At 37.0% G+C, this 13,440-nt stretch overlaps 1 protein-coding gene across 1 annotated transcript; it reads left to right on the forward strand.

The window, feature by feature from the left end:
- The first annotated feature begins 287 nt into the window (after nucleotides 1-287).
- On the forward strand, nucleotides 288-2,506 carry lsm6 (LSM6 homolog, U6 small nuclear RNA and mRNA degradation associated). Its single transcript, XM_079616132.1, has 4 exons — nucleotides 288-379; nucleotides 814-912; nucleotides 1,990-2,103; nucleotides 2,290-2,506. Exons 2-4 carry the CDS (start codon nucleotides 819-821, stop codon nucleotides 2,322-2,324), a joined length of 243 nt encoding a protein of 80 aa, XP_079472258.1. The 5' UTR covers nucleotides 288-379; nucleotides 814-818; the 3' UTR covers nucleotides 2,325-2,506.
- Nucleotides 2,507-13,440: the final 10,934 nt, after the last annotated feature.

Here is a 13,440-nt window from a genome sequence, read left to right on the forward strand (position 1 = left end):
TATCTATCTATCTATCTATCTATCTATCTATCTATCTATCTATCTATCTATCTATCTATCTATCTATCTATCTATCTATCTATCTATCTATCTATCTATCTATCTATCTATCTATCTGTCTGTCTGTCTGATACAAAAAAGCGAAGCTGCATTCTTCACTACCCCTGCCTCTGGATCGTTTTTCACATAGGTTTTTCACCTACGCATTCTTTATCAAAAGGAGATAATGGTTCCTCGGCGGCTTCCGTACGCTGGATTTTTTTCGAAGCCTCTGATTGGCTGCGGGGTGTAAACACCGTGGAAATAGAAAAAGCGCGTCAGTTCATTGGTCAACAGTCACTCAGTCGAAACGTGTGGCAAACGTTGTAAAACGAATTAGGTGAGTGACTAGTTTATCTTCTTTAAATAGACAATTCTACTTGACCTTTGCGTGGGTTTAAATTATGTACAGTACTGTAGCGCGTGACATGCACAATGAGTTCATTGTGTACCACATTGGATTGTAATGCTAGCAGGCTAAGTTAGCCGCTAATGCTAAATCAATGTACACCGGTATAATGACCAGATATTCCAAACAGCCCAAACCTCTGCAAACTTCAGCGGTTTAAATCATTTGTTGACTTGTTCATTAAAACATGCGTTTAGTAACGTTATAGACAGTAAGCTATAAACTGATGTTACGATGCTCTTCTTTTTACGGTGTTACACTCATCTTTGCTAACAATGCAGGCAGCGTACAATTTCGTGTATCGATGATAATGTAATGTCAGGTAACATTAGTGATTTATAATCTACATTTCTCTATGTTTTCAGTAAAAATGAGTCTCCGGAAGCAGACACCAAGCGATTTCCTCAAGCAGATCATTGGGAGACCAGTGGTGGTGAAGCTGAACTCTGGTGTTGATTACAGAGGTACAAGTAGAAACATGTCTTTGTTTTATATTTCTTTAACCAAGGCTGTATGTTTGGTTTAAAGTTGGTGGGGAGTGGACATCATGCAAGAAGGCAGGGGCAACTCTTAGATTAAAAAAAGTTAAACAGACCTTGATTATATTCAGAATGTTGTAGATAATAAAATGCCATTGTGTGCAGGTTAATCTAGCAATACAGGGGGAGAAAACAACACAATGACCCCATATCAGTGTCCTTTCTTATATCATTTCTGTTGCATCATATTAAATATGACTGCTGACATATCCTGTTCTTGATCTGAGGCTTTCAGTCTGAATTCTCCCTCTACTAGTTGTACAAAACCTTTACCCCCCCCCCCTTATTACAGTAGTTTAAACCATTTTGACTCGACAATATACAAAGGCCCCATGATGTTTCCAGTGATTTACTGAATGTTTTATTAGTTTTGGCTTATTGTAATGCTTATTTTGTCTTATTTTATGTCATCTTAAGCCCCCATGTTTTTTTTTTAGAACAATTGCTCTAGTAAGTGGTGGTCATAAATGATAAAAATGAGATTTTTCATCAAGGAATGCTACTCTACAAATAGCTGTCACAGACACTGCTTGACTTATCCATTTTTTTTATTTTATTTTTTACACTGTTACAGATATAGTCTTTAACTGTTTTAAAATCTTCTCTTAAAACCTACCTTTTTTCTTTAGCTTTTAATTAATTGTGAGCTTCTGTCATGAATGTGTGGTTTGCCCTTGTCTCTTTATCTTGTGTTTTGTTCAGCACTTTGGTCAGCCATGTTTGTGGTTTTTAAACGTACTATATAAATAAAAACAAACTTGATATACATCGACTCAATAAAATATTCAATTTTAATTCTTTAAAAATGTATGTGTGGTCAGATAAGTTTGACTTTTGACTTTTGGCACATATGGAAATATTTTTTTTCCTGTGCCACATCAACTCTGTTTAAACCTTTTCTAAACTGGAGCAGGTGCATAAGTGCACCAAGTCCTGCGCCTCTGATCTTCTGCCAAAATTCTCTAAAAAGGCACATTAAGTGACCTCATGTCTTGCCCACAGGAGTCCTGGCCTGCCTTGATGGCTACATGAATATCGCTGTGGAACAGACAGAGGAATATGTCAACGGCCAGCTGAAGAACAAGTACGGAGATGCATTTCTCAGAGGAAACAATGGTATGTAATATCTGTATGTTTTTCTCATTTCCTTTTTTGTTTTTATAGTGTTTCTGTTATTGAGAGCTACCTAAGCAGGCCCATTAATGCAGTTTCCAAATCTGTCTATGAGCACGTTCTCAAAACTTTCACTTTTATAGATGTTTTGTATATATACCAAAGTTCATTGTTTTCTTTGTCTTCTAGTGTTATACATCAGCACCCAGAAGAGGAAGATGTGAAGCCATTTTACTTCTTTCTTTATTCATTGTTAGATAAGTGACTTGTTTAATATTCATAGTTCTTTGTTGGCTAAAAATAATGTCTAAGTTTGTTTCATGTTTTGTAACACACAATGTGGTGTGCTGCAGAGTGGTGCAGTAAAAAATCATTTGTTTTTCAACAATAAATATTGTTTTCCTGATTTATCTGTTCCTGAGATGCTTCTATGTATATTTAAATAGTGATAATTCAGTCACAAGGAATTGTTGATTAGCACTTTCAAGACTGGAGGTTGATCAATGCACATTTATCTACATATTTCATATTCACTGCTGTTTCACATTTGGTCTACTCTGTTGCATGGTAATGTTTTTTGTTTTCAAATGAATCAATAGTTTTTGAACCCTGACCTGCTTCTGCTGGTGTCGTCTGCCCCTTTCTAACCTTTCCGTCTACATTAGGATGCCCTGATAAATTTACAAACAATCCTGGCACTGTGAAACTTCATTAGGCAAAGGTAAAATAATGATAAACGTATGATGATTCATTAGGTTCCAAATGAGCTGATTGGATTCACTAGTGCTTTATTTCCATGTGAGAGCTGTGTGCTTGGAACCTTATTTCTTTTCTCTGTGTATCCACATGTATGCTCTTTGCCCTCGTTTAGGAGACAAAAGGCTGCCAAGGTCGGCCCTGAAAGCAGGATGAAGGACACTGTATTGATTAAACCTTGTCCGTAACCGGAGTGAGCGGGGGCTTTCTAGCAGGAGCTTGGTATCATTATGGCGACCGCAGCAAATGCTTTCCTATTGTAATCAAAAACCAGAACCCCTCTCGCGACGCTACTCTGCGCTCAGAGATTAATTAGCTCTGTTCACGGTAATGACCCAATGACTAAAGAGTCTCTGTCTTATGAGGGCTGCTCTAATGACCTAGAGCAACAGCCTGCAACATTATAACTGGCAACAAATGCTGGCTTCAAAATCTGTGTTCAGGTTATCTCCATCATGTTCCAGTTATTGTATGGATGCACAATCATATATATTTCATTGCAGAATTATGGGTCATACTGGGAGCTCGGATATTAGAGGTTGTCTACATTTTAACTTTCACATAATGCTATTTTGCTTGTGAAAGGGTAGGCATGTTTGTACTATTAGGCTTTAGCTTTTATTAGACTGGATTGTTTCATTTGTTAATGTGAGTTTAAGGTCTGCAGCTCCACCAGCAGTTGGACCCTTACATTGCAGTGGAACAGAGATTTGCCTCAATTCTGAAATACTTCAGTGTACAGTAAAACATATTGTCTTTGATTTATGGTGTTATTGCCTGTTAAAAAAAGACAAACTGAATTATCAAAATCTTTTGTAATGCTGGTAATTAGTTTATTACAGGTTGAGCTTACACTACTGTTCAAATGTTTAGGACCAGTAAGATTTTTTTAAAGCATTTGTTATGTATCAGCAAGAATGCATAACATTGTTCAAAAGAGAAAGTACAGATCTTTACATATAAAAATTGTATTTGTGCAAAAAGAATTTTGTAAATAAACGCTGTTATCAAAAACATTCCATATAATAAAATCTAAGTAGCACAACTGTTTCTCGAGCATCAAATCAGCATATTAGAATGATTTATGAAGGATCATGTGATACTGAAGACATGGAGTAATGATTCCCGGAAAATTCAATTTCGACATTACAGGAATACATTTGTTTTAAAAATAGGCTATATTTAAATACAAACCTGTTATTTAAAAAAAACTTAATATTTCACAATAGTTCTGTTTTAATTGTTGTTTTGATCAAATAAATGCTGCATAATCTTATCTCAAATGTATCTTTATAATATGGATATAGTTACATATAGATAGTGGCTTTAAATATTTTGACTTTGTTTGGAAACAAACGTACACCTCGACTGTAACACAGAGTGGTTCAATCTGAGGAGGAATAAACCATTTCTCTCTAACCCCTTGAAATAATACAGAGGTTTCCAGTATTTACACAGCAAAGCCAACAGAGTGTATGTGTCTAAGGCAATGCCATACATCATCACAGTGTGTGAACCTGACTGAGCTGGAAAGACTCTGCTCTGCCAGAGAAGATAGAAATTAAGGGATCACCTTTCAGTCAATTCTTGCACACCATTTCAGACAACATACTGTTGGAGCATGTGTTACATGGGTTATCATTGTATGCAATTTTTTTGTTATAATATTTTATTTTTATAATTACTAAATTTATCTGAAACTTTTGACCATTACAGAAACTCATGTGCACAATATACAGTTGTCTATATTTAAGCTTATGTATATTTATATATTTCCCCACCCCCCCAAAATGTTTCAATAATGAAAGATACGGTCCAATGGCTTTATCCTTAAAGAATACGTGAGTCATTTAAGCTCATAGGTTGTTGTTCACAAGCATTCTACCACATGCAGACTCTTAATTTAGACTCCAATACTGTCAACCTTGGCCTGGAATGTGCTCCCTGACCTTATTATCTGAAAGGAACTGTTGTGGATGTTTGCAAGAGGGGGTTGAATGATTTATCCGGACTAACCTACAAATGGCAAAGTGAAGCTGCTTGGCTGGAAGAAGTGGCATTCATTTTGGGGAAAAATAAGCCCTGGGGGTATGTTGACCCTGACAGCAGCGCTTGCTAGTGTGTATATCGACCTCTTGTGGCTGTAAATTATACCTCTCTGATGAAAACTGATTACTTTAACTTATGGGATAAAGTGTGCTGGGAGTCTGTTCATTGATTTTGGAAAAGGTAGTCATTTCCCTGAATCGCTTAATGGTACAATATGTACAAATTCTGCATTAAAATATCCAAAAACCACTAGAACAGTGTTGTATATTTTATTGACTCGTGTACTTACATTATACCAAATGTTTCCAACAATGATTAAATGCAGAGAAATCCACAATTTTAACCAGTGACGACCCATGTCATTGCGTTGCCTGTCAATGGCATCATATCCACCCTACCCTCAGCTGTCGGTAGAAACTATGAACTGTCGGTAAAAAAACTGCGCTTTCTGAAAAAATGTGGAAGGAGTAGTTGTAGTGTCAAATCTGACGGTCTCTGGTAACGTCTAGCAAGCCACAGTTGTTTGTTTTGCACATTTGTGATGGACCACAATTATTCGTTATCATTTGCTTTGGGTTCTGTCGCCAAAGATAACCCTATAAAGCAAAAACGAGGACAACATAAGTAATATGATTGATGAGGACAACTCCCATGATCCCACGCTCTGTCACTGCATCATCAAGCTATGTCTTTATTGTTTGGAATAAGTGGCCTCTAGCAGTGAAACTTGCATACTGTGCATTTAAGAGAATATGGCCTCCATTTATGCCAATTAATGAAACATTCACACTATGGTACCTATACTGACAGTTTGCAGCACATTCTATTATTCAAATCACACACAGTATTCAAATATGTTCTTCAGATGTGTGTGTGTGTGTGTGTATGTGTTTAATCTAGACCTGTGGTTTTCAAAACCTTTTCAGGTTGGTGATACAGGCCTTTTATACATTTACAAGCTGCTTTTGTTCTTATTTCATTAAAACGAATTAAACTGATACTTTTAACCAATTAATCTAAATGAGCCATTAAGTCCAACCACTGAATCGAGTGATTTCCAACCAACCTTCAAAATTGGTTCATGATGTATGTCATCTGTATTTTATATATTATATATTTTGAAATAGCCTATGTTAGGCATAATATAATCAAACCTATAGATTCTCAAATAAAACATTTCTCATTGTTTGTGTTTTTTACGTTAGCTTGTGTTTTGCAAAGTGTATAACACAGTGTAGTTGTTAGCATACCGTTAACTAATTAGCCTGCTAGCTTAGCATATACCATAAGCAAATGCTTTTATATGTATCTATATGTATTATATATGTTTGTTTGTTTTTGAGCAGGGGGCTCGTTTTGAAGTGAACTTTATAATAAACAGCCAATATGCTTTAATTTAGGCTACATTGCAGCAGGGACATGATTTACTACTTGCAATTGCGTCTGTTTTCCTGGAACTATACAGTTTTTAATGTCTATATCTGTTAACAATACATTAGTCAATGTTTTGAATGTGAAAGGCTTCCGGTGTCGTCCGATACCAGATATTTTATTATTACAAAAACAGCATATTACATTATGCTGCTTGATATTTCAAACTGGTATTTGTTAATGTATTATACTTACACTGACTTGTAGTAATGTTTTACAGCAGTGCAAACAGTTTTACGGCAGTGCACTTTGTTATTCTTGTAGTTATTTACCTACAGTGGCTAATAAATTGAATGTTCTTGAAAAATTGTCACTGAAAATAGCTTGCTTCCGTGTTGCAAAATAAGATGGATGGATGATCTCAGAGTTAATAGTCTATTTCACTGGGTCTTTAAGCTTTTGGCTCATAAGCAAAAAGCTAATGAATAACATTCTCCTGCACAAGAAATGTCAGCTCACAACAGCAGACATCACCAGAGGTGTTCTGGCATTACGTTCATCGCCGCATCTTAGGACACGATAGGCAGTTGGGCCAGCCCATCTCCCTGTGCATTTCGAGTCTCGCATGAAATACAGACTAACCCTGCACTCAAGCAATTAGCCCCCTTCACAACACCATTTTGACTGCCAATTTGTCTACCATGGAACATAATGCAGAGAGTTGTTGGCAAGCGCCCAGCATGCTAATGGAATTGCCAGAGTGTTTTGTTTCTCTGCGAGTAACCACGGTGGCTTTGTGCTGTCAAGCCTCGGAGATAGCCAATGGTAATTGAGTGTGTCCTGTAGCTGTCACGTTTAGGAATCACTGGGCACCTTTGGCCTCGCACATTATGACATCAAGGGCACAACTGGGATTCATAGGAGAATGTGTGCAGATGGGACGGACAAAGGGGAGGATAAAGAGAAATAATATTAAATTAAAATCACCTTTAACAGCTGGCATTTTCCTTAATCTTTGTTTGATCTGAAATATTCAAGGGTTTCATTGGTATGAATTGTGACTAGAACAGAGGAGCACAGGATAGCTCCATCAATTTCTCTGCAAATCCATGCACTTTTATTTTATTTGTCCTGGAGTTAATTAGAGTCAAAGGGTACTCAAAGTGCTATAATAGTTCAGTCTGAAGCTGCTGCCACAAATATGTGCAAATGCCAAGTTGCATGCACTCTCGCTGCTGTCAATTACCGTCTCATAAATGTTTGGTTGACATTTTAAATTCACGCTCTCGTGCAACACCACTTAGCCATTGTATGTTCATAGTTACTAGGGAGATACTTTATTGATCCCTATGAGTAAGTTTAGTGCAAATCAGCAGCAAAAGCTAACGGAAACATCACAGCTATAGGCCTATGGATGTTTCAACCAATGATGCTCATACACTTAATGACTTTCAAAGTTGTCAGGTTGACTTTATTGTCAACGTTTCGAGTCAAAACACCTTTCACTCTGCAGGGCTTGGATTATAGGCATGGATATTTAACCTGCTATATATTTTAGAAAAATTCATATAGTGATCGTCACTCATGTGAACAAGCACCGATTTGCCCCCGAATTTAGGCTTTTGTTGGCAATCTCCATTAACTGTCAACGAGTGGGAAAATCAGGGCTAAAACTGTGTTGTGTGTGGGAGGCATAGGACACTTTTGGCCCTGTAGCATTTTAGAAGAAAAAAAAAGTCCCTAAAACACACTTTTCACACTCACACTAGTAATTTTGTTTGTCCACTAACAATTTCCAAAAGTTGAAATTCATGCATTCGTTCAGTTTTTTTTCCCCCATCATGAAAACAGTGTCATTTCTAAAATTGAGTCATTTCTATTTTGTTTAAAAGCCTTTTGTGGCGTAAATGACGGCGGTGAAAATTACAGTCTTGCTAAGGATAATTATAATGAAATGAAATGAAATGCCACACAATAAACACATTCTGTCCACAAGTGATAATTACCTGGCTATTCTTGTTTGTTTTTTTGTCCATAAATCTAATATTTCATCTCAAGCTCTGCACTGGCACGGTTGCTTCCTCGTACACTTCAGAAGAAGTCGGCAGACTTGTTTGGTTTAAATAATGCCACAGCTGTAAGTCAACCCTCATTTTTGAAGAATTTCTATAAACAATTTTCACAAAATAAATATTGCAATTGTTTCCACTATTGATTTAGATTATGGCAGTTTTAAACATGTGAAAATTCATTATGAATGATGGATTGTCATAGTCTGAGTTTAAACGGCTGGGACAAGGATACAACTATAAATAAAAGGCATTTAAAAAGTAGCATGAATTAATCATGAAGGCATAGTAAAACCATTTAAATATGATCTTCATATAACAAAAATATAATAAAAAATAACCCCCTAAGTGCCAAAGTTGAAGAAACACCTAGGCTATATACACAAACTGTTACAGGAAAATGACAAGAAAATAGTAGTGTGGCATGAGTGGCTGAAAACAAGATTGCCTAACCATTCAGACTCTCTCTCTATATATATATTTTTAAATCATTGATTCCAAAACAGACATTTTCCTGTTTACCAATTATTCCCTATATAGCCAATACTGCTCAAGGGTATAGTGAAGTCAGAGAGCAGAGTTATGACTGGGGAGTGTCACACACACACACACACAATCTCAATCGTGCCATCCCAGGAGACCATCCAGGGTATTTTCATAAACATAATTAGGCTGAATCAGTAAAGCATCGTCTTGCATGCCAATCGCAGCGTGTTTGCATCATGGCAGAGACACAAAGGCTATACCGAGATGAGATTGTACAGTTAGGAGCTGTTCGACTCAAAGTGACATGGCAGGTTGAGCACTTACGTCTGCTCTGCAGTGTCACTTTGAGAATTTTATCGACCGGGATGTCAGAGGAGAAGATAGCTGCTCGCTGCTCTTACTAAAATGGATGCTGTTAGCGAGCCACCAAAACTATGTCGCCATGGCATGCACACTTGGGAGGCGAGGACACTGATAAATCGCATCAATGAGAAATACATAGTGCTTTTAATGTGTAAATACGCATATTTTATTACACTGTATCATAGCCTTTTATTAGATATTTATATAAGAATGTCAGGTGCATTTGTTTGCATTTACCTTGGGCTCAATGGCAATGAAAAACCTAAAAACTGGATAACTATTCGGCAGGTTCCCACTTAAAAAGCCAGTCAGGTTCAGAGATGGTATTTCAAAATGTTCAGCAAATGGCAACACAGATGAAAGCATGGTAGAAGCTTGTATTTCATATTTTACAGGGACTAACTTTCTCATCATTAGCACTACAGAGACATAAAGAGATAAAGCGGATATTCATTCTCATATAATACAATATATATGATGCATTGATTGATGCCATATAATTAGTAATTCATCTGTATGATCTGCCCCTAAGAATGCTATACTGATCACTTGGAAAGGTTTGTAAGCCTGTAAAATATATCAGGATTAATGAAGATTTCACACGTTTACGCTGGCAGTTTAAAGTGTTGATAAATGTAGACTAAGGCTTTAGATCTGTGGAAAGAAACCTCAGTGATGGTTGGATGCAGTCCTCAAGATTCACTGCAGTGATTTTCACCAGTGACATCTCATATTGTTCTAGGAATAGCAAGCTGAAATACAGTAGCTCATCATTAGATAAGGAGGTCAACCTTGAAGATCTCTGCCACCAAGTGGTCAAACTGCACCATGCACTTTAGGCATAGCCTAATTCAGACTGCAGGCAATTGTGAATTATTATGGATAAATATTCAAAGATGTTGTGTTTTAATGTTTACAATTTTTCAAATTAAACGATTTTATCAGTAAATTCATGCCACAAGACTATTTTGTTTGATAGATTAAGTTTATTTTGGCAAGGGAGATAAATGTTTTTTTTTTTGGCCCAGGTATGAAATGGCCTAAATGTTTTGCTGTTCACAATTTTTCAGGGTTCACCCCATTTATTTATTTTTTTGTTTAATTAAATTTTGTGTTTCTATACAACAGTCATTTCCAATCGATCCTGGAATATGATTGGTTGAGAGGCGAAGAGGTCAAGAGGAGCGGTGATAAATTGGTGTGTTCATATCAAGTCGGACATAAGCTGGTGTTCACATTCTGTTAGAGAGATCCGTTTTGTCATTTTGTAATAACAGCAATTCCGACGTGACTTTAAAAAGCATCTTATGGTCCAGAAGCACTGGGATTTTTTTTTGTCGTTTGTACTCAGTTTACGAGTTCCAGGTAGATTGGCAGCTATTATTATGAGTGAATCATTGAATTATTGACTCAACGATTCGGTTAATTAAAACACTGATTCATTCAAGAAAGAAACATCAGTGTTGCTCAGAGACTCAGAGAGCTTTGGCTTCGTTTGGAACTTTTTTTTCGTTTGAGGAACAAATAGATCTCAATATTCTCAATATAATTTTTAAAAATATTGAAATGTTTATAAAGTTACAAAAAATAATCTTTGGTCAACAATGTTTAGGCCTTTTATTTAATGTAGCTAGCTGTTTAAAGGGATACTCCACTTTTTTTGGAAATAGGCTCATTTTACAGCTCCCCTAGAGTTAAACTGTTGAGTTTTACCGTTTTCGAATCCATTCAGCCGAACTCCGGTTCTGACGGTACCACTTTTAGCATAGCTTAGCATAGATCATTGATTCTGATGGGACCATTAGCATTTCTTTCCAAATGACCAACGAGTTTCAATATTTTTCCTATTTAAAACTAGACTCTTCTGTAGTTAAACCGTGTACTAAGATCGACGGAAAATTAAAAGTTGCGATTTTCCAAGCCTATATGGCTAGGAACTACTCTCATTCCGGCGTAAGAATCAAGGAACTGTGCGGCCGTACCATGGGTGCAGCAGCGTAATGATATGACGAAGCACCTGAAAATAGTCCCCAGCTCGGTAACTTCCAACATGACCGGGACTAAGTTTGTGTAGTTTTTAGGCGGCAAATTAGGTTTCCTGTGCGATTAGTCATGGTTCTGTGCGTAGTAAAGGGCTGTGATAGTAAGGCGAAGGTATATTCTACCGTAATGTTACACCGAATACCAACGAACAAAAAGAAACTAAAAAAATCAATGGTGCTCTGAACATTGATCTAAAACACCGATAGAATCTATCAAAAAATGGCGTGTTTGCTTAAAGCATTTTGGACCAGATGACTATAAAGAAAACACGGACAGTACGGTACAGCGTCTAAGGATACAGCCATCCCAACAATCTTCAATGTACAGACAGGTCCAAGTGCATCATCATCATCACCCATGGCTGTAAGTACCAGTGATGCGCGGGTCAATGTATAAACAACCCGCACCCGACCGACGTTTTCAACTAACCCGTCCGCAACTCGGACCGCAAAAAAAAAGAAAGAAAATATTGTACCCGACCCGCGTTTTTTTTTAAAGTAGCTATAAATGCTCATCGTAGCGTCATTGGGCCATAGACGGAACTAGGGGTGCGCATTTTTCTGAATGCTGTATGATCGCCTAGTGTTTTTTAATAAAGGCTGATTTATTCATTTATTTCGTTTCATTTTCTTAACAATTAAGATGCTGCATGTGTTTATCCAGTCTAATCAAAGTGTGCGTCTCTCCCCCGACTTTCCCAACAAAAACCCCGCCCCCTCTCAGCAAATACATAAAACTGACATTATATGCGTTTAAAAGTAGCCTATTAAAATGGCACAATGGCATTGCTCAGTTCAACGCGTTGGGAAATCGGGCATTTTGTCCCGTGTCAGCTTTTATTCAAAAGTTAATAACGCGCTCAACATTCAAAAGGTAAATAAGGATTTCCCACTGTCATCTCTGATGAGCTCGTGCGTCATCCTCGCGCAGTTATTCAGCCAATAAAGTGTACACCTATGTATTTCATAGAACGTTGAGTCTAGTACTATATAAATTACAAAGGTTTAATTGGCATCTTTATTTCAAACGACCCGACCGACCGCGACCCGAATATCATTACAAATATTTTTGGATAACTCGTAACTCATTTTGGATCAACCCGCGCATCACTGGAAGTACTGTATAACAATTTAACTTTTTGTAAAAGCACTGCCGTTGTTATCTTCCTGTGAAATGCAATCAGTGAGTGCTAGGTTTCCTCGATCATTCGTCTTGTACAGTATAACGTTAGTAGTTTTGTTGTAGAGTTCTGGTGAGGTAGCGTATAGTTAACCCTTGTATGGTGTTCGGGTCTGTTTAGATGTTCTCTAAATCGTCTCTCACAAATGTCTCCATGCTACAAGGCACGCTCCCTGTGCAAGCAGGTTGTCACGTTGGTTTGTTGCCGGCAAGTGCTTCGTCATATCATTACGCCGCTGCACCCATGGTACGGCCGCACAGTTCCTTGATTCTTACGCCGGAATGAGAGTAGTTCCTAGCCATATAGGCTTGGAAAATCGCAACTTTTAATTTTCCGTCGATCTTAGTACACGGTTTAACTACAGAAGAGTCAAGTTTTAAATAGGAAAAACATTGAAACTCGTTGGTCATTTGGAAAGAAATGCTAATGGTCCCATCAGAATCAATGATCTATGCTAAGCTATGCTAAAAGTGGTACCGTCAGAACCGGAGTTCGGCTGAATGGATTCGAAAACGGTAAAACTCAACAGTTTAACTCTGGGGGAGTTGTAAAATGAGCCTATTTCCAAAAAAAGTGGAGTATCCCTTTAAACTAAACTATTCACATACACAGCTTATTTATTTTGTTTTATTAACATGAACATTGTTAACACAACAATGGTGTTTCATGCACATCATAAGACAGAGCTCTTAAGGAACCTTTGACCTTATAATATTTTAATAGCATTTCTGGACAAAGCAGAGCAGTTGACACTGTAAAATCCAGTGATTCTAACTAACACTTTTTAGTTAACTTTACTTAATGTCTTAACTTAATTGTGAAAATCTAGTAATCTGTATTCACATACTATGCTTTGTTTACTCAAAAAATAAAAAAAAGTTATTTGCATTGACTCAATTCCCAAAGTCATCTTGAATGTTGAATTGTCAGTACAACTGAACAATTTGAGAGAACATCACATAAACTTCATAAATGTTATGTTGATTTTCCTAAAATGTTTTAGTCACCATTATGGCAATTAGT

Source organism: Phoxinus phoxinus (genome assembly GCF_949152265.1).
Source record: "Phoxinus phoxinus genome assembly, chromosome: 6".
NCBI lineage: Eukaryota > Metazoa > Chordata > Actinopteri > Cypriniformes > Leuciscidae > Phoxinus > Phoxinus phoxinus.